The sequence below is a fragment of the Salvelinus namaycush genome, chromosome 29 (genome assembly GCF_016432855.1).
Source record: "Salvelinus namaycush isolate Seneca chromosome 29, SaNama_1.0, whole genome shotgun sequence".
Lineage (NCBI taxonomy): Eukaryota > Metazoa > Chordata > Actinopteri > Salmoniformes > Salmonidae > Salvelinus > Salvelinus namaycush.
Window position 1 is genome coordinate 11,527,077 of NC_052335.1, and position 24,890 is coordinate 11,551,966.

Below are 24,890 nucleotides of genomic sequence, written 5' to 3' on the forward strand. Positions count from 1 at the left end.
TCAATGTGCCTAAGCGTCTGCTCGGAACACCTGCACTTCTCTGCTAAGCATGTGTGACATTGATCTAACTTTTTCTTTACCCTTCTCTACTCCCATTTGACAACTATTTTAACACCAATCTTTACTAATTTGGAAAGATTGTATCGAGACGAGGACGATGGGACAAGGGGGCGGGGGGGGGGGGTTGGCACGCCAGAACAATTTGGAGAAACAATGGACTAATTCAGTGCTGAGAGCTGGCGGTTAGTCAGGGGGTTGGTCAGTGGTAGCGTAGAGCACGGCAGCTCTTTGACAAGGTCAAACAAACAGAGATACACAGAGCAGACTCCCATCACCATCACAATGTGTTGAGCCATTTCACTGGATACCTACTACTACTACACACACACGCCATAATAAAATCAGTCCAGTGTTACATTGGGGCCACAGAGGGCAGACAATCAGCATCCTACAGGCTTTATGGGAAAATGACACCCTCAATTTGTCATTCAAGAGAGGATAAACCCTCGTAATTTATAATGGTGTCAGAACAGAGAGTGGCTGACAACATGGCTAGTGTGGTTTACTACTAGATCTCTCTCAAGTAGAATGATGGAGCAATACTGGGGTTATTTATGGCCTTAATGATTGGCCTTAATGATTTAGTAAGTGACAGCGTAACAGTGTACAACTTCAAACTGTACTCAATCTTAAAATCCTAAAATTGTCCTTAATCGTGCCAAGTGTAGGCCAGTGGAGGCTCCTTAGAGGAGCAATGGGAGGAACATCCTCCTCAGTGAATTTCATAAAAATAGACATTGTAAAACATGTAAGTTATCATTTTTAGATAAAACTACACTAAACATATTCACGTCTCCAAATAATTTATTAAAATACACTGTTATTGCAATGAAGGTCTACAGTAGCCTCAACAGCACTCTGTAGGGTAGCACCATGGTGTAGCCGGAGGACAGCTAGCTTCCATCCTCCACTGGGTACATTGACTTCAAAACAAAACCTAGGAGGCTCATAATTCTCATCCCCTTCCATAGACTATGCAGGAATTATGACAACTTCCAGAGGACGTGCTCCAACCTATCAGAGCTCTTGCAGCATGAACTGACATGTTGTCCACCCAATCAAAGGATCAGAGAATTAATCTAGTACTGAAAGCATAAGCCGCAGCTAGCTAGCACTGTAGTGCTCAAAACGTGTTGAGTATTTGTCTCAAAGAAAGAGAAAGACAATTTCTTCAAAGATTAAGGAGAAGCAAAAGAGTTTAATTGAATTAGCTAGCAAGTTTAGCCTACTCAAACACCTTGCTCAAACAGAGGGATGCTATGTTAGCTAGCTGGCTATGAATATCCAACACAACACTGGAACTCTTCCAAGTCAAGGTAAGCTTTTGGTTTTACTAATTTATTGCCCCCGGGTTTGCCGGTGTAACTGCTAAACTGCGTACTAACTATACACTAACGTTACTGCATGATTGTAGCGGGTTTACTAACTTGTTAGTTCTATTAGCTATGTTGACTATGATGTTACTTTCGCTAATATGGGGACAACGATGTAGGCTGTGTGTAGCGGTTATGATATGGCTTCGCTTGGAAAGGTTTTTTCGCCTGGTCACATACAGGTAATGTGTTGTGCATTGAAGTCCACAAACAAAGGGAGAAGGTGAGAGCGCATAGATGCGAGAAGGAATACAATGTGGCTGCTATGAAAGTGAACTGAGTTTACGCGTGATCAGGGGTGTATTCATTCCGCCAATTCTGTTGAAAAATGCTTCTTAAACGGAAGCAAATGGAACGAAAACAGGGATAAACATACAGTACCTGAATTTGTCCCATAGAAACTTGTTTGCAACTGTGTGACTAATGATTACACCCTAGATCAGGTAGATGCAGGCAAAAGTGTACAAGGCGGTATTGAATGTGTCACTGTCTGTCACCTCAAATGTTTCTCTCGACCTGTGTGCACCTACGTTGTAAACCTTCGTTCATAGGCTAGGTTGTAGCAACTGGAAAATTCCAGTATCATATAGTAGCCTAAACCTATCGATGTTACATTGAAATTGATGAATGGAATATGAATGACAGTCATCCAACACGCTATAAGATAAATAAAATCCATGCTCATGAGAAGAAGAAAAAAATTAATTGCATCATCTTAAAATGGCACTGACCGCCATTGGTGTAGGCCTAGGCTAAACCTTCAATCTGTACTCTACCACTATCACTGTCTTCAAGTGTTCTATCAAGTGTTAGGTTATGCAGTGCCTGGGCTCAGTGTTTTTCCTCTTCTGTTCTTTGTTCTGTTACTGTAACTGCATTTTGAGCAGAATGTAATGAAAAAACTATGAATATTGCTTTTGTGACAATAATGTTTGTTTCCTTAAATCTTAATTTACAGATTATCAAATTAAAATAGTTCACAGTTTGAAGTCATTCATTCATTCTAACAGTTCAGTGTTTATAATTATTAGTCATGGTAATTTCCTATAACTAATCACACTTCTATACTTCAATATTTTTCCCCACCCTATAGACCCACAGTGACTACTTTAAAAATCATTTGGGAATCGATTCTTAAGAGCTAAATTAATCAATCTATGTGGGATTTATAGACAACGGATACCTGGATCTAAATAAATTGTTATTCTAGAATGAATCCAAGAATTCCAGTGTTAGGAGACTGAAGAGAGTTATTGTGGGTTTTTCCCCCTCTCTTGAAAAAAATTGTTCTCCCTAATTATTCTCAAATGGCACTCTCTCTCTGGATGTTTGAGAAATGTGCTGTGAAAAGTAAATATTGTATTTGAGTGCATCGAGCAGGCCCAGCGTCTGGTGTGGGAGAACTAGCAGTCACGCTACACAGACTTTTAAAGAGTGTCTCTGCTTTCCTTTCCACCGTACCTCTACCTCTTATCTAACTCTTCAACATATGGACAAGAACTGCAGAAATACACCCCCCCCCCCCCCCCCCCCCCACACATAACCTGAATAGAGTACTCTCTGTCTTACCCCTGTGACACACACACGTGCACTCACAAAGACACGGTACACACTTTTTATTAGCATGCTCTACAAGAAACAATTGACAATATGCTGATATGTCAACCTCTTGTAGCTAACCAGTGGTACTACAGAGAGACTTCTGTACTTTAACTATTTACACAGTTACAACACTGAATATATACATAATATGACATTTGAAAGGTCTCTATTCTTTTGGAATATTATGTCGTGTTATGTTTACTGTTCATTATCTATTTCACTTGCTTTGGCAATGTAAATATATGTTTCCCATGCCAATAAAGCCCCTTAAATTGAAACGGTGTTAACACAAAAGAGACAGGGACCTAGTCCCAGCAGCACTAACACAATGGGTTCAGCTCCAACAATGTGCCCCTGTCATTGTGTACAGTACAACATATTCACGCCTAAACTATCAGAACATCCCTGTCTTACACGCAGGTTGCCAGATGGCTATTTTGGGCTGGGCTTTTTTGGACTATTTTGGGAGATATTTTTTTGTCTTTTGTTTCCTGGAGGGCATTGGGCAAACTATGCGAGGGTGAAGAATGCAGTGGCATCGCGGGGGCGTCTGGCCGGCTGAATTGGGGCACTGATTAGAGCATAATTTCATGTGATGGGTGTCCTTGGTAGACCATGAGATGGTGGCTGGGTGAGGAGGGGGACGGTTGAAGAATGGGTAACAGAGGAATGTTTTCTGAGCATACCGGTAAAACAAACTGGAGCAGAATGTAGATTATCACACGTATTGTTTAACCTAAACCTGCACAGCCAGAGGAGGGCTGTAGACCCACCATGCCCCACAAACCCTTGCCCTGCCCTCCCTGATGCCTCCCTATGCCTGGGGGCTGACACACCAGATGCCCCAGTCACCAGAAGGATAAGAGAGAGTAAGGAATTAAATGGTCGCTTTTGCACAAAAGCCCACCAAAGATCTCTCCCTCCGCTTTGTGACATCTGCTACTCATGAGTGCGTCTCCAGACGACGGTGCTTTACAAATAAAGTTATCATGACGATCATTATCCTGTGAAGTGGACATGGCCTTTTTGTCTGCCCTGCTGTTCTCACCCAAGACAGGACTAGACCTGCGTCCAAAATGTCATCCTTTTCCCTATATAGTGCACTACTGTTGGCCAGAGCCCTATGGTCAAAAGTAGTGTTCTTTAGGGAATAGGGTCCCATTTAAGCTGCATCCCAAAGCCAAAAATCACCAAATCCTGACTCCCAAGCAAAGCCTACAGAGCCTGGATAGTCTTTCAGTGTCGCAGCGTTTAGGAGATGTTTGCTCTGACATGTGCAGATAAAGGAATAGTATGTTAAGGATTCAGGGGCAGAATAGGCCTAGACTTTAATAGAGATATTAATATCAAAGCCAATATCCTCCCTTCTCTCTGCAGCCAATACACAATGACAAACCCTAGCACTAAAAAGTTATTGAAATGTTTAGGAAAAACTGATAACTTTTTAATAACGCTGATTCAGAGAAACTGATTTGGTCACTTGTTTAATCAATTATGATTTTGTCCTTGCACATTTGTAGAATTGTGTTTGAATATATAGTTATACCAATAACAAATAAACTGCATAATGTCTTTCAATACATGTCTCTGTTTCAATAACATATTTTTTACTGGTCATTTCTTTACCTTTCCTGTTCTCATAAGCACATATGTAGGCATATTTCCCTTTACTACAAGTGAGGACAGACACACTGCAGACATGACCCAAACACCCTCAAAGCTACATGGACAGGCTGTCTGATAAACTGGTTCTCTGTTCTCTCAGACAAGATTCGTTATGGTATGAACTCATTAAAGAGAAATGTTTGCCTTGCATCACTGAGTGTGCCAAGGATTCTGTTTTATAAAACTGTAAATGTTTACTGACTAAAATCAATCTCTTGAAAATAACAGCCTATTAAGTAATTTAGACGATCTAGTGTTTGATCATCTCTGTGCCAATATACACTGCATGTACAAAAGTATGTGAACACCTGCTCGCCAAACATCTTATTCCAAAATCATGGACATTAATATGGAGTTGGTCCCCCTTTGCTGCTATAACAGCCTCCACTCATCTGGGAAGGCTTTCCACTAGATGTTGGAACATTGCTGTGGGGACTTGCTTCCATTCAGCCACAAGAGCATTAGTGAGGTCGGGCAGTCGGCGTTCCAATTCATCCCAAAGGTGTTCGATGAGGTTGACGTCAGGGCTCTGTGCAGGCCAGTCAAGTTCTTCCATACCAATCTCGATGAACCATTTCTGTACGGAACTCACTTTGTGCACGGTGGCATTGTGCAGGTAGCCTAGTGGTTAGAGCGTAACTGAAAGGTTGCTAGATCAAATCCCCGAGCTGACAAGGTAAAAATCTGTCGTTCTGCCCCTGAACAAGGCAGTTAACCCACTGTTCCTAGGCCGTCATTGTAAATAAGAATTTGTTCTTAACTGACTTGCCTAGTTAAATAAGAAAAGGTTAAAAAAGATATATATAATTATTGTCATGCTGAAACAGGACAGGGCCTTCCCCAAACTGTTGCCACCAAGTTGGAGGCACAGAATTGTCTAAAATGACATTGTATGCTGTAGCGTTAAGATTTCCCTTCACTGGAACTAGGGGGCCTAGCTCGAACCATAAAAAACAGCCCCAGACCATTGTTCCTCCTCCACCAAACTTTACAGTTGGCACTATAATAGTTCTCCTTGCATTCCGCCAAACCCAGATTCGTCCATTGTACTGCCAGATGGTGAAGCGTGATTCATCACTCCAGAGAACGCATTTCCACTGCTCCAGAGTCCAATGGCTTTACACCACTCCAGCCAACGCTTGGCATTGCATATGGTGATGTTAGGCTACTCGGCCATGGAGCTACCGAAGCTACCGACAAACAGTTATTGTGCTGACGTTGCTTCCAGATGCAGTTAGGAACTTGTAGTGAGTGTTGCGACCGAGGACAGACGATTTGTACACACTCGGCGGTCCCGTTCTGTGAGCTTGTGTGGCCTACCACTCCCCGCTTCAGAGCCGTTGTTGCTCCTAGAAGTTTCCACTTCACAATAACAGCACTTACAGTTGACCAGGGCAGGTCTAGCAGGGTAGACATTTGACGAACTGACTTGTTGGAAAGGTGGCATCCTACGACAGTGCCACATTGAAAGTCACTGAGCTCTTCAGTAAGGTCATTTTACTGCCAATGTATGTCTATGGAGATTGCATGGCTGACTTCGCAATCTTATACACCTGTCAGCAACGGGTGTGATTGAAGTAGCCAAATCCACTAATTTGAAGGGGTGTCCACATACTTTTGGCCATATTGGTTATTTTTTTCAGAAGTTTAATTTCTGAATATATCTCAAAATCATAGTTTTATCTTCAAACCTGTATATTCAAACTTTTTCACACACACACACACACACACACAGCTCAAGATCACTGACACATCAATCCTAATAAGCCTATACAAACAGATACTTACATTGTCTCTGTGCTTGTAGGAAATGTGGGAATGACATCAATGTCAAAGCAAGAGATAGTGTAAGTCTTCCACTCTGAGCATTCGCAAACAGTGGGGCAGGAGTCGGTGTCCCCCAAGGTTTTGATAGGTAACGTGACGAGGGTAAACAGCGCACATGTTATCACCTGCAAGCGGTGTCGGTTGTTTTCAGTCATCTCTTTGAAAAAATATCAAAAGTAATTTGAAAGCACTTCAGGCACTGACGAAAACCTTCTCACCTGAAGCCCACGGCAAACTGAAGTTGAAGCACGTTACTTTGTTTGTCATAAATTTCAGCACATGAACTCGACTCGTCCCAGTACAATTATACTGACAGTTTTCTTATTGACCACTGACTCTCGGTGTCGTGTGAGAGAGCGGTGAGAGGAGACGCTTGGGGATACTCTCTCTGAGGTGTGGATTTAGTCTTGCTTCTTATGGCGTGGGTCTACAGAAGACTTCTGAGACACTCTTGTGTTAAGTAGGGGAATTTAATATATTGGATTTTCTTTACCTCATTGGCTATTTTATAACGTATTTAGGCTATCCTTCCTAGAAATGCAATTTCATATCATAAAGCTCAAGCATCTACATAACCTAAAAACACCACATTAAAATCATGATGTGTTTTAATGTTCAGTGTATTATTAGCCTACTCATTAATTGAGCTACTAACCTATTATAATTATTAATTGTCAATAAGTTATAATCATTATAATTTTAAAATCAAATGTTATTTGTCACATGCGCCGAATACAACAGGTACAGTACCTTACAGTGAAATGCTTACTTACAAGCCCTAACCAACAATGCAGTTAAAAAAATTAAAATAAATAAAAATTTGCTAAAAAAAATAAGAATGAGAAATAAAAGTAACAAATAATTTAAGAGCCGCAATAAAATTACAATAGCGGGGCTATATGAAGGGTGTACCGTTACAGAGTCAATGTGCGGGTGCACGAATTAGTCGAAGCTATAGATAACAGGCTATAGATACAGGCATATGCTAGCCTACATAAAATAAACAAACAAAGTCTTATCTTCTTATCTTTCTTATCTTCTTATTTATATCAGTAGCATCCTAGTAACTAGACGGGTTGTGCTGTAATCTGAAAAGCGGTCGCAGTGGCGCAATATGCATCTCCCCAGAGCAAGTTTCGGACAATGTAGTTCTCAAGAATGTGATTCACACATAATTCCGTCACTGGGGTAACTTTTAAAACTACAACTCCCGATGTAATTTGAAACTGTTCAACTCTTGTTGTCTTCCTGTTCTTGGCGGCCAGTTCAAGTTGCCATAGCAGAGAGAAACTGGCTTGTCCCTCTTCAGTTGTCACTTGCTAAAGTGACTTGTTAACGGTTTCTATGTTGCTAATTCATGCTGGTAAGTGTGGCTAATATGTTGAGAGTGTGTTTAGTTGAGTTAGCTAGCTACCGATGGTTCCAGATAAAACCTGTTTTAAAAAAATGGTTTAGCTAGTCTGGTTTAGCTAGCTAAACTAGCCATAGTTAGCACAGTTATATTAACGTTAGCTAGCCAGTTTTCTATCTGATTTACTAACAGTCATCACGTTAGCTAGCTAGCTTCCAAACTCAGAGCTAGTTATATAAAAATGTACAGCTAACTGAGTTTGAATAAAAAACAAGAGCTGTCATAAAGAAGAGATGCAACTAGCTAACGTTATATTTTCCAGCTTGCTAGCTAGCTAATCTGATTAGTTAAATTGCTAATCAGCGATTAGTAATATCAACAGTAAAGTTTTTAAAAACATTTTAAAGGCTACTCCTGACCAAAACAATGGAATCCTCCAGCGAGTCAGACACCTTCGACCGGACGAGGGGGCTGAGGTCACGGGGGCGGAATGCCAGCTCTAGGTCGCGACGGGACAGTCACAGAACAGGTCCTGATGCTCCAGCCATTTCAGAGAAAATTAACACCTTGGCGAGTACTTTACAGGTAGGCTAGTCTCCTTTCTTTTCCCTGCTAATGACAGTCAATAACTGTGCATTCAGGTTGAAACCAGTCAAAACTTTTCGAATATTTAGCTTACGAATTGTCATTCCGAAAACCATTATAGCCAGCACTAATGGCTATTTTCTCATTCCAGGACACTAATAGGAATTTGAACAAAGTGGACCGGATGTTGGGGCAATACAGAGAGCACACAGATGACCAGGCGGAAGCCATGGCAACAGTAAGTAAAACAATATAAAAAAAATGTACTGTCTGCAACTGTTTAGTTTAAATTGCCCACGTCTCATTTTATACATGAAGGTTGTGTGCTGTAAAACTCAATCAACGCATTGTCAGAAGTTCTCTAGTACATCTGTCTCTCCATCTCCCCTTCTTTTCCTCCCTCCCCCTCTCTAGTTGAGGGATAATCTGGAGGAGTCTATCGCTCAGCTGCAGAACCAGAGGCTGCATAGTTCCTCAGGGGTCCGGAGTGCCTCAGCCTCCACCCTGCACACCAGCGACCTGGAAGCTGGCTATGGCTCAGGTGATATATGCTATGTATAATGTCTAGATGTGAGACCTATGCTGCTGTGTCTCAGTTGGCCAACACTAAGTAAAACAATACCTGACAGACAGATAGTCAAGGTCAAAACACCAGGGGGCAGATGGAATTCATTTAGAAACTTTACTTATTATAACTGTTTTATTTTGAAAAAAGAATTATGTGCAGTTATACAGTTATAAAATAGTTATATAGCCCACAGTTTATTGTGTACGTTTGTAGAGGGCCAGCGCTTCTACCCCACGTCTCCCTTGAAGGACTATGGGAGATCTGAGTCGGCCGGAGAAGGAGGAGCGAGAAGGAGGTCTAGATCAGCTACAGTCCGCTTCAGAGACTCCAGCCTGCCAGACGGGGATGTAAGTCCTGAGACCACCTTATCTTTCAAAGCTCTGCATCTTCAGTATCGCCACTTCAGCGCTCACTGTTGTAGTGCAGTTAGAGACAAGAACCAGCAGAGGGCGCATTGTATTGTTTTTGTGCCCTAAAGTTTTCTCAGTAACAGTTGAATCTGTTAGTATCAGCCTATGACAGTGCTATAACAGTATTATGCAGCCCTTGTGGACGTTTTAAGTAGTGCAAGTGTTCTCTTTTTCCTCTTCCTGCTCAGGTCCACGTCCTGCACCAGTCATTCAGAGACCTGCGCAGTGACCAGCTGAGACTGGGGGACGACATGGACAGAGAAATCCTCAGGAGGAACAGGTAGCGGCCTTGTAATGTCCAAAATGTACCATTCATTAATTAATTCATTCCTGTTTCCCTGTTTCTAAGGTCTGACATTGACACCAGACGAGCCTTGGAGAATCTGTCCGAGCACCTGACGACTTCACAGAGACAGGACTCGGTCAGTTAGGAACACAACAGTAACATAACTGTATGAAAAAGCATGAAAATGTAGGCACTCACTGCTGTAAGTCGCTCTGGATAAGAGTGACTAAAATGTACATGTAATAGCATCACTGGAAATACATGAATTCACATTAAATACATAACTGTAAAAATGTTTACTCCAACGTTAGCTGCTCCACTCTAGAGGTGATCTTAGAACGCTTAGTGCTGTAACCTACAGTGACTTTCTCCCCCAGGTGTCGTCTCGTGTGGAGAAGCGTCTGCAGGAGATTGAGAGGGAGATGCGTTCGGAGCGGGAGAGCGTGTCAGACAGACGACCAGAACAGCGGGGTATCATGTCTGATGAACTGCAGGAGGTGGGACACCTTGACTTCTACCCTTCCCTAATATAACCCACATTCATCTCGCACCATCCACCCCTCTCATCCAAACCATTCTAGCTGTCCTTCCATCCCTGCAATTAGCCTTTTCCATGTCAGTGTGTTGTTGTTTTCAAATTAAGACCAGTTCTGGAGGTTACCGCTGGGGGGCAGTGTTTAGCTATCTATCAGCTCTAATCCTCCCCTCTTCTCCTCAGAGAGAAGCAGTGATAAGAGAGGTGGCTAAGTCGTTTGCATCTCTTTCCACTGCAGAGAGCTTCTTCTTCTAATGAGAAGCCGGCTGCCCCAGGCTAGGGGAAAATAATGTATTTGTTCCCAAGTTAAGGGTAAATAAACAAGAGGAGAGGAAATGAAGAGGAAAATCATATCTTTTACTAAAGAGAGACGGGGCAAGGGAGAGGTCATCCTGGGTAGTTGTATTATAAGGCTACACTCCAGTGGGCCTACTCTACTCTACTGCCATGTTGTGAATGAATGGATAGGATGAGTCAGTTGGTGGATGGTGCCTTAAGGGGCTGTAATACATCACTAAGCCTTTACAAAACACCACAGAAACAGGAGTGTGTGGGATGGGATGCTAAGCTCTATTAGAAACCCAACACATTGTCTCTTTGGGAGGAGATGGAAGCTAGCTAGCCATCGACTGTAACACCATTACTCGTGTTTCTCCTCCTGACTGTTCGGTTATCAACTAGCCTAAAGGCTATTCTTTGCCTTTTTCGATTCTCTACTTGCCTAAAGGCTAAAAGGCACGTTAGCTAATTTAGTTTGAATGTGATACTACACACTAAATGCATAGTGCTGGGGTGTGTGTACATATACGTATCATTCATTACTCTATGGTTTCCTTCTCAAGGCTCTGAGGAGGCGAGAGGCTCGGGACCTGGAAACTGAGGAGGCCGTCAAGAACAAACTACTGAGATCAGAGAGCGAGAAGACCAAGGTGTGTGTGTGTGTGTGTGTGTGTGTGTGTGTGTGTGTGTGTGTGTGTGTGTGTGTGTGTGTGTGTGTGTGTGTGTGTGTGTGTGTGTGTGTGTGTGTGTGTGTGTGTGTGTGTGTGTGTGTGTGTGTGTGTTGGAGGTGCTGATTTTGGAAGTGAGTTGCTCATTTGATTGTTACATGGAGCAGGCCTTTTCTGACAAGCTCCTTAAATACCAGCCCCTCGTATCACGCTTGGACAGCCTGGGATACCAATGCAAGTTGGTGGCATTGATATTTGGCAGTCTGGGTCACGTACATAGGCTTACAGTACGTGGCCTTCAGATTGCAGGCCTGCCTAAGAGTAGAACAGAACAACCGACTAGGTACGGCTCTGTTTCAGCCATTAACCTACTGTTCCTAGGCCATCATTGTAAATAAGAATTTGTTCTTAACTTAAATACCGCTACAAACTGACTTGCCTAGTTTAAATAAAGGACAAATAAACTAACTTTTTTAGTTTTGAGCAGCCTAGCTGTGTGGAGAAGGTGCTTTTTGTTTCCTTAATTGTCCTTTCATCAATGAGCTTAGAAATGTTTGAATCCTTCATGATGTAATGTGATTTGTGGAGTCAAATAAAGTATTTAAAATGTGTGTGTGTGCATGCAAATAATATTTTAGCCATGTATTCTGTAACCCACTTTCTGCCTTGTCGAATAATGCAGATGATATTCTATATGAGCTGAAGTACTTCCTGGTTGTATAATGAAAGGGATCTCATGAATGTGCCTGTGTCTGTCCGGGTCATGTGTAGGGCCAGGATTTTTTTTTTCTGACCGTGTGACCTGACCAGCTAAAACTCTTGGCACTAATCATGTGATCTGTCCTCAAGATGGAGGCGGAACTGGAGAGGGCCAGGAGACAGCTGGACCAATCAGAAGGAGGCAGGGGCGCTCTTCTACAACAGGTACTCGAGTAGCTCTTCTTAAAGGTGTGTGTTTGTGTAGGGCTGGGTGCTACGGTGGTAATCAAATTCATATCCTCTGTGTGGGTAAACTCCTCCATGTGTGTGTTCCCAGGTAGAGGAGATGCGTGTGCAGCTGCTGAGGACAGAGAAGGAACGTATGGATCTGCAGAGGGAGATCTCCCAGCTCACTACACAGCCCAGAGCCACTCGCATGGACAGGGAGGAGAGAGGAGCAGGACTGGGACTAGGTACTGACTGCTGGAGAAGAGGCTGGAGCTCTTATGAGTTAAGGGTTTTTTAGTGGAGGCTGTCGGCTGATGGAGGGGTGGGGAGGAGAGTGAATGCCTGGGCTTAGGTACTGACTGAAGGTTACGTAACCACGGTTGTGTGAGCTATATGGATCACTCCAATATATTGGTATCACTCTGCGGTGGAGGAATACATCCGAGGTGAGGATTTACAGATTTACTCCCTGTGTACACCTGTGTCACGGCTGGGGTCCGCCCCTATATATAGACCCCATGGTCACGACACACGTTCTCTTCATAATTTTTGAGGCGCCTCTAGCACCGTAGAGGATTGGAGTGATCCATATAGCTCACATAACCATGGTTACATACGTAACTTTCGTTATGTTTCACTATATTGGATCTTTCCAATATATTGGTATACCCGTACCAGATTTAGTCGGTGCTAGAGGGACCTGGCCAGCCAGCGGCGAAGTCCCAGCGCGGGACCGAGACACATGGGCCGTCAATGTGGAAGGGGGGTCCCGGCACAGTACCCGGAAGGAGGCGACGCCGAGGACCGCTGAACGCAGAGGAAGGTACCACATTTACCTGATAGTACCTAGCAAAGGTGCAAGAGGAAGCCCAGCTGGCCACAGCACAGATATCAGCAAGGGACACTCCTCTCAGTAGAGCCCAGGACGCAGCCACACCTCGTGTTGAATGTGTCACCACAGATCCCAGCACTGGCCTGCCAGCCAATGAGAGAGCCTCTGCTTTGATAACCCAGCCCCCAGGACTCTCTCACCATAGCAGACAAGAGCTGGCCTGTTGTTCTCTCTGACCGTGTTCACTCCACATAGGCAGCCAGTGCCCGCACAGGGCACAGCATGCCGGAGGAAGGCCCAGACTCCCCCGCTACTGCCGGGGGGTCATAAGCAGACAGGATATACTCCTCTCACCAGGGTCCATCCGGTAGCACTCAGAACTTACTGAAAGAGCATGGAGCTCACCCACCCCCTTCATGGAAGTAATCACTACTAGAGGTCGACCGAATATGATTTTTCAACACGATACCGATTATTGGAGGACCAAAAGAATCCGATACCGATTAATCGGACGATTTTTATATATACACTGCTCAAAAAAATAAAGGGAACACTTAAACAACACAATGTAACTCCAAGTCAATCACACTTCTGTGAAATCAAACTGTCCACTTAGGAAGCAACACTGATTGACAATAAATTCCACATGCTGTTGTGCAAATGGAATAGACAACAGGTGGAAATTATAGGCAATTAGCAAGACACCCCCAATAAAGGAGTGGTTCTGCAGGTGGTGACCACAGACCACTTCTCAGTTCCTATGCTTCCTGGCTGGTGTTTTGGTCACTTTTGAATGCTGGCGGTGCCCTCACTCTAGTGGTAGCATGAGACGGAGTCTACAACCCACACAAGTGGCTCAGGTAGTGCAGCTCATCCAGGATGGCACATCAATGCGAGCTGAGGCAAGAAGGTTTGCTGTGTCTGTCAGCGTAGTGTCCAGAGCATGGAGGCGCTACCAGGAGACAGGCCAGTACATCAGGAGACGTGGAGGAGGCCGTAGGAGGGCAACAACCCAGCAGCAGGACCGCTACCTCCGCCTTTATGCAAGGAGGAGCACTGCCAGAGCCCTGCAAAATGACCTCCAGCAGGCCACAAATGTGCATGTGTCTGCTCAAACGGTCAGAAACAGACTCCATGAGGGTGGTATGAGGGCCCGACGTCCACAGGTGGGGGTTGTGCTTACAGCCCAACACCGTGCAGGACGTTTGGCATTTGCCAGAGAACACCAAGATTGGCAAATTCGCCACTGGCGCCCTGTGCTCTTCACAGATGAAAGCAGGTTCACACTGAGCACGTGACAGACGTGACAGAGTCTGGAGACGCCGTGGAGAACCTTCTGCTGCCTGCAACATCCTCCAGCATGACCGGTTTGGCGGTGGGTCAGTCATGGTGTGGGGTGGCATTTCTTTGGGGGGCCGCACAGCCCTCCATGTGCTCGCCAGAGGTAGCCTGACTGCCATTAGGTACCGAGATGAGATCCTCAGACCCCTTGTGAGACCATATGCTGGTGCGGTTGGCCCTGGGTTCCTCCTAATGCAAGACAATGCTAGACCTCATGTGGCTGGAGTGTGTCAGCAGTTCCTGCAAGAGGAAGGCATTGATGCTATGGACTGGCCCGCCCGTTCCCCAGACCTGAATCCAATTGAGCACATCTGGGACATCATGTCTCGCTCCATCCACCAACGCCACGTTGCACCACAGACTGTTCAGGAGTTGGCGGATGCTTTAGTCCAGGTCTGGGAGGAGATCCCTCAGGAGACCATCCGCCACCTCATCAGGAGCATGCCCAGGCGTTGTAGGGAGGTCATACAGGCACGTGGAGGCCACACACACTACTGAGCCTCATTTTGACTTGTTTTAAGGACATTACATCAAAGTTGGATCAGCCTGTAGTGTGGTTTTCCACTTTAATTTTGAGTGTGACTCCAAATCCAGACCTCCATGGGTTGATAAATTTGATTTCCATTGATAATTTTTGTGTGATTTTGTTGTCAGCACATTCAACTATGTAAAGAAAAAAGTATTTAATAAGAATATTTCATTTATTCAGATCTAGGATGTGTTATTTTAGTGTTCCCTTTATTTTTTTGAGCAGTGTATATATATTTGTAATAATGACCATTACAACAATACTGAATGAACAATGACCACTTTTATTTTAACTTATATAATATATATAATACATCAATAAAATCAATTCAGTCTCAAATAAATGAAACATGTTCAATTTGGTTTAAATAATGCAAAAACAGTGTTGGAGAAGATAGTAAAAGTGCAATATGTGCCATGTAAGAAAGCTAACGTTTAAGTTCCTTGCTCAGAACATGAGAACATATGAAAGCTGGTGGTTCCTTTTAAGTCTTCAATAAGTCTTCAATTTTCCCAGGTAAGAAGTTTTAGGTTGTAGTTATTATAGGACTATTTCTCTATACCAATTGTATTTCATATACCTTTGACTATTGGATGTTCTAATAAGAACTTTCGTATTGCCAGCCTAATCTCGGGAGTTGATAGGCTTGAAGTCATAAACAGCGCTGTGCTTGAAGCATTGCGGAGAGCTGCTGGCAAACGCAGGAAAGTGCTGTTTGAATGAATGCTTACGAGCCTGCTGCTGCCTACCACCGCTCAGTCAGACTGCTCTATCAAATCATAGACTTAATTATAATATAATAACACACAAAAATACGAGCCTTAGGTCATTAATATGGTCAAATCTGGAAACTATCATTTCGAAAACAAAACATTTATTCTTTCAGTGAAATGCGGAACCGTTCCATATTTTATCTAACGGGTGGCATCCATAAGTCTAAATATTGCTGTTACATTGCACAACCTTCAATGTTATGTCATAGTTACGTAAAATTCTGGCAATTAGTTCTCAACGAGCCAGGCGTCCCAAACTGTTGCATATACCCTGACTCTGCGTGCAATGAACGCAAGAGAAGTGACACAATTTCCCTAGTTTAATATTGCCTGCTAACATTAATTTATTTTAACTAAATATGCAGGTTTAAAAAAATATATACTTCTGTGTATTGATTTTAAGAAAGGCATTGATGTTTATGTTTAGGTACATTCGTTCAACAATTATGCTTCTTTCGCAAATGCGCTTTTGTTAAATCATCCCCCGTTTGGCGAAGTTGGCTGTCTTTGTTAGGAAGAAATAGTCTTCACACAGTTCGCAACGAGCCAGGCGGCCCAAACTGCTGCATATACCCTGACTCTGTTACACATAATGCAAGAGAAGTGACACAATTTCCCTAGTTAAAAGAAATTCATGTTAGCAGGCAATATTAACTAAATATGCAGGTTTAAAAATATATACTTGTGTATTGATTTTAAGAAAGGCGTTGATGTTTATGGTTAGGTACACATTAGTGCAACGACAGTGCTTTTTTTGCGAATGTGCTTGTTAAATCACCCGTTTGGCAAAGTAGGCTGTGATTCAATGATAAATATACAGGCACCACATCGATTATATGCAACGCAGGACAAGCTAGATAAACTAGTAATATCATCAACCATGTGTAGTTGGAACTAGTGATTATGTCAAGATTGATTGTTTTTTATAAGATACGTTTAATGCTAGCTAGCACCTTACCGTGGCTCCTTGCTGCACTCGCATAACAGGTAGTCAGCCTGCCACGCAGTCTCCTCGTGGAGTGCAATGTAATCGGCCATGATCGGTGTCCAAAAATGCAGATTACCGATTGTTATGAAAACTTGAAATTGGCCCTAATTAATCGGCCATTCCGATTAATCGGTCAACCTCTAATCGCTACCAACAAAGCCACCTTCATATGGAGGTGTTTCAGGGAGGCTGACTCCAACGGTTCGAAAGGTGGCTTTGCCAAAGCTGCCAAGACCATATCTAGATCCCAGCTCGCCATTCAGCGGGTCCTAGCTGGACGCAGGCGACGGATCCCCTTCATAAACCTGGAGACCAAGGGATGGCGACCCACTAGCCTGTCCATCCACCCCACATGGCAGGCAGATATAGCAGCCAAATACCCTCTAAGTGTAGAGGCTGCCAAGCCCTCATCCAAGCGAGACTGCAGGTATTGGAGGACATACTACACCCCACATGACTTGGGCACAACCTCAATACCAGTGCACCAAGAGCAGAACAACCGACAGCGCAACTGGTTTGCCATGGTTACGCCCTCCTGTAGTCCTAACATGGACCATTGGTGCGGTTCAGCGGACAAGCCCACAGGCTGAGCCGGTGCGACAGAGTTCCTCCGGCCTGAGACAGCAGTTTAGGTCTCAGGGGCAGTTGCCAAGGTGTCCCAGACAACAGGGACAGTTGAAGGCTGAACCAGGGTCGTCTGGGCCAGTATGGGGCCACCAGCAGCAGACGATGCTCCGCCATCCTGGTCCTGTCCAGCACAGCCTGGATCAGGGGAAAAGGGGGGAATGTGTAAAGCTCCAGCCTTGGCCAATCATGAGCCAGAGCATCCAAGCCCAGAGGCCCTGGTGGCTCCGACATGGAGTACCACAGGGGGCAGTGTGCATTGTCCAGGGAGGCAAACAAGTCTACCTGCGCCCTCCTGAACTTGTCCCACAGGTGCTGCGCCACCAGGGGATGTAGGCTCCAGTCCCAAGGTGGCGGGCCCTCCCTCCCTCGAGAGCATATCCGTTGCAACATTCAGGATGTCAGGTATGTGTGCTGCGCATAGAGACGCTAGACGTCCCTGAGCCCAGGAAAGGAGCTCCTGTGCATTGTCGACAACACCCAGGGGGATTCCACACCCTCCTCCCACTTTTCCCTTTAACACCGGGAGAAGTAGCCGGGGAAGGGTGTATGAGGGGTCCCCCAGGCACGTCCCTATGGCGGTGACGGTTGACAGGTTGTTGCTCCACCGCACGCTGTGCCCCTCCACGCTGTCGTCCCTCAGCACGGGATGATGGGGCAGGAGAGGGACCCCACCGTCGTTCAGGTGCAGGTGGGTGGTGGCGGCCCATTCGCCTTGGACCCGGGGCCTGAGGAGGCGGCATGAACCGTCTCAGGGTCTCCCGGTCCCTACGAACCTTATCGGTCTGCTCCAGAATGTCAAACAACCCCTGGGCGCAACAGCATCTCTTCAACCTCAGGAGGCTGAAGAAATTCGGCTTGTCACCCAAAACCCTGACAAACTTTTATAAATGCACAATCGAGAGCATCCTGTCGGGCTGTATCACAGCTTGGTACGACAACTGCATCGCCCTCAACCGCAAGGCTCTCCAGAGGGTGGTGCGGTCTGATTTGTTTAACACTTTTTTGGTCACTACATGATTCCAAATGTGTTATTTCTTAGTTTTGATGACTTCACTATTATTCTATAATGTAGAAAATAGTTAAAATAAAGAATAACCCTTGAATGAGTAGGTGTTCTAAAACTTTTGACCGGTAGTGTATGTGTTGTCTGACTTCGATGTGTTGTTGTTGTTACATTTAGACCGGTCGTCGGAGCTGGAGAGAGAGGTGCAGGAGCTGAGAGCCCAGCTGAGCAGGACATCTGTCCTCAGTGAGGTGGAAGATCTCAGGAGGACTCTGGAGCGCAAAGACCGAGAGAGAACACAGCTCTGCAACCAGGTGGAGGTACGTGTGTATGTGCGTGCGCGTCGATATGTAGGTGTGTGTTATGCATGTCTGCCTGAGTGAGGTTGAATCACATTGTCTTTATGCCACAGCTTCTGTTTGCTGCAAACGCTCTCTTGATCTGGTTAAGTGTGCCAAGTAAGACAACAGTCAGAGTAGAACATCAGTCATCTAGCTAGCTAACAGTCATTTATCCACCTCATAGAGCTGAGATTAGGCAGTTCACTGAGTGGAAATATCAAACGCTCCCTACTAAGCACAAAGATATAAACAACGTTGTAGTGGAAATATTTTAGACTTAATAAAGGTATAGAGGATATATTTCCACCGTCTTTTTTTTTTTGTCTGTGCTATCTTCACTGAATCTCTCTCTTCTTCACCGTCTTCCTACCCCAGGTGTTGTCGTCAGAACTTGCGAGGCGCGAGCAGCAACAGTTGAGGATGCTGGAGCAGTTGAAGGAGATCCAAGGCCGTTCGGAGGCGTGTGCTGCCGAGAGGGCCCGGGCCCTGCTCAGGGCTGAGGAGGCTGAGGCCCGGCTCCAGGACAGCTCCACGAGGAGGGAGGAGCTGAAAACCAGAGCCCAGGAGGCAGTCAGACAGTGGAGGGCCAAGTGCAAGAGAATGGAGAGGGACATGGAGGAAATGAGGGGACAGGCCCAGCTGGACACGGAGAAAGCCAAACAGGTCTGTATTGAGACTGGGAGGTGACGGTGCATTGAAAGAGATGCATCGAGGTAGGTTTTGTGGATGACACTGTTTCTGATTAGAAGAGTGATCAAATGCACTCCTCTCAGTTACTCTTGGTAAAGCTTTCTAATAGCCAAAGAGCAGCTGCCAAAGCGTTTTTCGGATTCATACTGGCCTTATGAGGCTGAAGAACACAAGGCTCATATACAGGGGTTTGGAAGCGTGATCTGCTAGATCTACTGAGGCTGCTGGTATGGCTGGCTGGCCTTAGCTAAGTGATTAGCTGTAGTCAGTCAGCCAGGCGTTATTAGTGTGAATGTCACCGCTCTGTTTTTTTCTGCGCTATGAGTCACCTCAAAACTCTCTCCCCAGCAGCAGCTGACTGACACCTGGCTCGTTCTCTACGTGACAAGAATGAATACCCTGAATAATTTCTCCTCTTAATAAATTAGGAGGCAGAGAATGAAGTGCTCAATTAACTGATTAGGAGTGGCGCTCTGAGCTGGGAGAAAGCCTTGCAGACAGTCTCTCAGACAGCAGATTAGACAGTGGGGTGATTTGTAAGAGTTGGATCAGAGACGGAAAGACGAACCAATCTTTCTTAAACAGACCAGGGCTAAGCCTATAGCCTTAATACAAATCTGAGCTGAGCGACAGCTTTTCACTATCTACGTTGAAGCTGGTGTTTGCACTTTAAATACATTGTCCTCTTCACTTCTCCCCCTTCGTTTGTCTTACTCTCATCCCTCTCTTCCTCTCTTATTTTCCCCTCTCTTCCTTTTTCACCTCTCTCGTCCCTCTCCTCTCCCCCCAGGCGTGTAAGGAGAGAGAGCTGTCCCGGGCCCAGCTGAAAGCCTTCTCCCAGCAGACTGAAGGGGTGCGCAGGGAGCTAGCGGAGGTGCTGGGGCGTCTGGCTCGGAGCGAGGAAGAGGTGCTCCGTAAAGACGTGGAGCTGTCAGAGACGCGGGCACGTCACCTGGGCCTAGAGCAGGAAGTGAGGGAGGTGAGGGAGGCCTCCATAGCCCTGGAGGAGGAGGCCCAGCGGCAGTCTGTCCTGCAGGTTAGGCTGAGAGAGGAGAACCAGAGTCTGGAGGAGAGGGCTGAGGCCGTGGCCCGACGCAGCCAGAGAGACCAGGAGGTAGGCTACTTCATAGCAGAGTCTGAAAGGGCACCCTATTCCCTAATATACAGTTGAAGTCGGAGGTTTACATACACCTTAGCCAAATACATTTAAACTCAGTTTTTCACAATTCCTGACATTTAATCCCAGTAAATATTCCCTGTTTTAGGTCAGTTACGATCACCACTTTATTTTAAGAATGTGAAATGTCAGAATAATAGTAGAGAGAATTATTTCTTTCAGCTTTTATTTCTTTCATCACATTCCCAGTGGGTCAGAAGTTTACATACACTCAATTAGTATTTGGTAGCATTGCCTTTAAATTGTTTAACTTGGGTCAAACGTTTCGGGTAGCCTTCCACAAGCTTCCCACAATAAGTTGGGTGAATTTTGGCCCATTCCTCCTGACAGAGCTGGTGTAACCGAGTCGGGTTTGTGGGCCTCCTTGCTCGCACACGCTTTTTCAGTTCCACCCACAAATTTTCTATGGGATTGAGGTCAGGGCTTTGTGATGGCCACTCCAGTACCTTGACTTTGTTTTCCTTAAGCCATTTTGACACAACTTTGGAAGTATGCTTGGGGTCATTGTCCATATATCCACATAATTATCCTGCCTCATGATGCCATCTATTTTGTGAAGTGCACCAGTCCCTACTGCAGCAAAGCACCCCCACAACATGATGCTGCCACCCCCGTGCTTCACAGTTGGGGTGGTGTTCTTCGGCTTGCAAGCCTCCCCCTTTTTCCTCCAAATATAACGATGGTCATTATGGCCAAACAGTTCTATTTTTGTTTCATCAGACCGGGGGACATTTCTCCAAAAAGTACGATCTTTGTCCCCATGTGCAGTTGCAAATGTAGTCTGTCTTTTTTATGGCGGTTTGGAGCAGTGGCTTCTTCCTTGCTGAGCGGCCTTTCAGGTTATGTCGATATAGGACTCGTTTTACTGTGGATGAAGATACTTTTGTACCTGTTTCCTCCAGCATCTTCACAAGGTCCTTTGCTGTTGTTCTGGGATTGATTTGCACTTTTCTCACCAAGGTACGTTCATCTCTAGGAGATAGAACACGTCTCCTTCCTGAGCGGTATGACGGCTGCGTGGTCCCATGGTGTTTATACTTGCATACTATTGTTTGTGCAGATGAACGTGGTACCTTCAGGCGTTTGGAAATTGTGCCCAAGGATGAACCAGACTTGTGGAGGTCTACTATTTTTTTTCTGAGGTCTTGCCTGATTTCTTTAGATTTTCCCATGATGTCAAGCAGAGGCACTGAGTATGAAGGTAGGCCTTGAAGTACATCCACAGGTACACCTCCAATTGACTCAAATTATGTCAATTAGCCTATCAGAAGCTTGTAAAGCCATGACATAATTTTCTGGAATTTTCCAAGCTGTTTTGAAGGCACAGTCAAGTGTATGTAAACTTCTGACCCACTGGAATTGTGATACAGTGAATTATAAGTGAAATAATCTGTCTGTAGACAATTGTTGGAAAAATTACTTGTGTCATGCACAAAGTAGATGACCTAACCGACTTGCCAAAACTATAGTTTGTTAACAAGTCATTTGTGGAGTGGTTGAAAAGCGGATTTTAATGACTCCAACCTAAGTGTACGTAAACTTCCGACTTCAACTGTATTGAACTGCTTTTGCCCAGGGTCTAGACATTAAAAATATGAATGAACTAAGCATAAAGTGACTTTAATTTCTAAGGAGTTACATAGCCTTCAGGCAGCCATGAAGGAGTTAACCTCCGCCCGTGCCCAGCTCACCACCCGTCTAGCTGAGGAGGCGGCGTTCAGGACGGAGCTCCAGAGGAGTGGGGCGGAGGGGGCAGCGCGGCTGGCCGCAGCCCAGGAGCAGAGGGCTTCCCTGGGGCAGCAGCTGGAGCTGGAGAGGGAGGTGCACCAGAGTGAGCTGGCCAGTCTCAGAGCCACTGTGCAGAACGGCAGGGCCAAGCAGGATAGAGACATACAGGAGACACTACGACTCTGTATGAAGGAGAGGAATGAGATGGAGCATCACCTCAAGGAGATCAAGGTAGGTACTGGTTCGTGTAAGGCGCATTCAAACTGCACCTTAGCCCGGGGCTAGGTGATTTTAGCCTGGGGCTAGGTGATTTTAGCCCGGGGCTAGGTGATTTTTGCCCTGGGCTAGGTGATTTTAGCCCGGGGCTAGGTGATTTTAGCCCTGGGCTAAGTGATTTTAGCCCGGGGATAGGTGATTTTAGCCCGGGGAGCTGTGATTTTACCCCGGGGCTCTGGGATTTTAGCCCGGGGCTAAGGGTGTGTTCACACTTGCAAATTGTAAAGTGGGCTAGCACCAACCTTAGCCCAGGGCTAGCTGGCCATGCTCCGGAGCAGAGTTGGCACCGACTTTCCAGGGTTAGTCCCAGAAACACATTGCCAAAATAGCCAGTGTGAAACCGGGTCAATAACAACACCTAGAATGTTTTAACTGTTCAATCACAAAAGCGGCACATTCACTTAATTGACATATGCTCGTGATGCCTGCACGTTATTTTGATAAGTAAACTCACACCATTTAATCCTTCCAACTAACGCTACAAAGTCTACAGCTGGAACGTCAGCAAACGCTCCATTTTCCTCCGTTGTCATAGCTTTTCTATTGACATTTAATTGCATGTTACCATGATAATAATATTGTCGCATGATTCCGCCTGGACCATGCACAGCATTCTCTGTACGGGGAGAGATTGATTTTCAAAAGAGAGCAAGGTTTATACGAACCGTCACTGTTAGAAATCAAATGCTAGGCCAATGTCTGTTAGCCCAGGGCTTTGGGATACAAGTGTGAATCCTTGTATCCTCCAGGGTAAAGCTTAGCTCAGGGTTAACAAATGCTTGTGTAAACACAGGCTAAGCTAGCCCAGGGCCGGTCTAACCCGGGGCTAAGAACAATGAAGTGTGAGAAGGCTTGTAGAGTAGTCCTCACAGTTCGTGTATCGTATATTCTCCACTGCTTGTTATTAGCTTTATAATAGCTGTGGATATTTTAGCCCCTTGTAATTAATATTAATTAATTACAATTGGCTAAAATCTGTCGTTCTGCCCCTGAACAAGCCAGTTAACCCACTGTTCCTAGGCCGTCATTGAAAATAAGAATTTGTTTTTAACTGAATTGCCTAGTTAAATAAAGGTAAAATAAATCAAATAAATATTACTCCCTTGTAATTAACCTTGGTGGAACTTGATTCTTCAAAAAATGTTTGAACAACGTCAAGGTAACCCAACCGTAAAGTTAGAAAATTGTTATCTGGCATCGGTCCCGATGAAAGTGGGAATTTCTCAGGAAAATGTTCAGCTCCGTTTTTCTTTAATGTAATTTCAATTTCCTCCTCTTTGCCTATCCATGCAGTCCCAGACCTCACACGCCCAGTGCTTTGAGCCAGGGTGAATCTAGGACAGTAGGTTCCTACAGGCTAGAGGTGGATAGAAAGGCCAGAATATTTACCCTCTGCTTCCCCATACCCTTCAGTGTGACTAGCTCATCAAGGCAGCTAGGCAAATAGGGCTTGGACACCCCTGAAATCCACACATACACCTGAGTAGAAGCTGTTCAGGGTCCTGTTGGTTCCAGACTTGGTGCATCGGTACCACTTGCTGTGCGGTGGCAGAGAGAACAGCCTATGACTTGGATGGCTCGAGTCTTTCCCTTCCTTCTCTGAGCTCATGTTCACAATCCTCCAGCGTCCTTCCTCGCTTCCTAAAAACACTGAAAGAATACCTCCAAGGTCTCTCCCCTCAGACCTTCTCCTGTGTTTTAGTTAAAAGGTTGGAGAGGGTTTCCAATTTTAACCCATTTTATTTATTAATTCATTTTTTGTAACACGTTTTGCGCATCCTCCCTGCAGGCGGATGCCGCGTCGGACAAGGAGCTGGTGAGGGCTCTGCGTGTGAAGCTGGACAGGATGAAGACTGAGTGTGACCGGATGACAGAGGAGCTGAACGAAGGAGAGGAGCAACGCTCACACCTCCGCGGCAAATACCAGCTACTCAAGCAGGAACTGGACGACAAGGTGAGCCCCAAATGGTCTTCCCCAAAGACTTAGATAGAATACAATAGGTAGCTTTTCACCACAGATCTAGGATCAGCTTAATGCTGGGCTTGAACAAACGCCTTCACAGCCTTTATGACCACAGACAGTTTTACCTACAGAACTAAAGAATACAAGCCATCCAATCCTCTGTCAGAGATCATTGTATTTATCTAAGTAACTAAAGGCCTGCTGGCTCAGTATCCACTGAGTGGCCTAGTTCCTTTTAAAGTTACACACACAGACACGTTAAAATCTGGTCCCCTATTAATCAGCTGGGCTAAACAATCTGGACCCTCTCTTTCTAAAATGATCCGCTGCAATTGTTGCAACCCCTATTACTAGCCTGTTCAACCTCTCTTTCGTATCGTCTGAGATCCCTAAAGATAGGAAAGCTGCCGCGGTCATCCCCCTCTTCAAAGGGGGAGACACTCTAGACCCAAACTGTTACAGACCTATATCTATCCTACCCTGCCT

General features: G+C 45.1%; 2 protein-coding genes across 3 annotated transcripts in view; one reads left to right on the forward strand and one right to left on the reverse strand.

Annotated features, from left to right (window-relative positions):
* tshr (thyroid stimulating hormone receptor) overlaps nt 1-6,682 on the reverse strand; it is a 32,656-nt gene extending 25,974 nt beyond the window's left edge. Inside the window, exon 1 of the mRNA XM_038968335.1 lies at nt 6,489-6,682. Within this exon, the coding sequence (XP_038824263.1) occupies nt 6,489-6,682 (194 nt within the window). The remainder of the gene's footprint in view (nt 1-6,488) is intronic.
* A 1,115-nt stretch (nt 6,683-7,797) lies between these two features.
* The window catches only part of LOC120024323 (centrosomal protein of 128 kDa-like), a 38,356-nt gene continuing 21,263 nt past the window's right edge, over nt 7,798-24,890 (forward strand). For both annotated transcript variants that reach the window (XM_038968542.1, XM_038968543.1), the window contains exons 1-16: nt 7,798-7,890; nt 8,286-8,463; nt 8,615-8,701; nt 8,878-9,004; nt 9,245-9,378; nt 9,630-9,721; nt 9,791-9,863; nt 10,105-10,224; nt 11,105-11,191; nt 12,059-12,133; nt 12,246-12,381; nt 18,407-18,549; nt 18,946-19,233; nt 20,051-20,374; nt 22,070-22,396; nt 24,231-24,395. In XM_038968542.1, the coding sequence (XP_038824470.1) occupies nt 8,305-8,463; nt 8,615-8,701; nt 8,878-9,004; nt 9,245-9,378; nt 9,630-9,721; nt 9,791-9,863; nt 10,105-10,224; nt 11,105-11,191; nt 12,059-12,133; nt 12,246-12,381; nt 18,407-18,549; nt 18,946-19,233; nt 20,051-20,374; nt 22,070-22,396; nt 24,231-24,395 (2,337 nt within the window). In that variant the 5' untranslated portion in view covers nt 7,798-7,890; nt 8,286-8,304. The remainder of the gene's footprint in view (nt 7,891-8,285; nt 8,464-8,614; nt 8,702-8,877; nt 9,005-9,244; nt 9,379-9,629; nt 9,722-9,790; nt 9,864-10,104; nt 10,225-11,104; nt 11,192-12,058; nt 12,134-12,245; nt 12,382-18,406; nt 18,550-18,945; nt 19,234-20,050; nt 20,375-22,069; nt 22,397-24,230; nt 24,396-24,890) is intronic.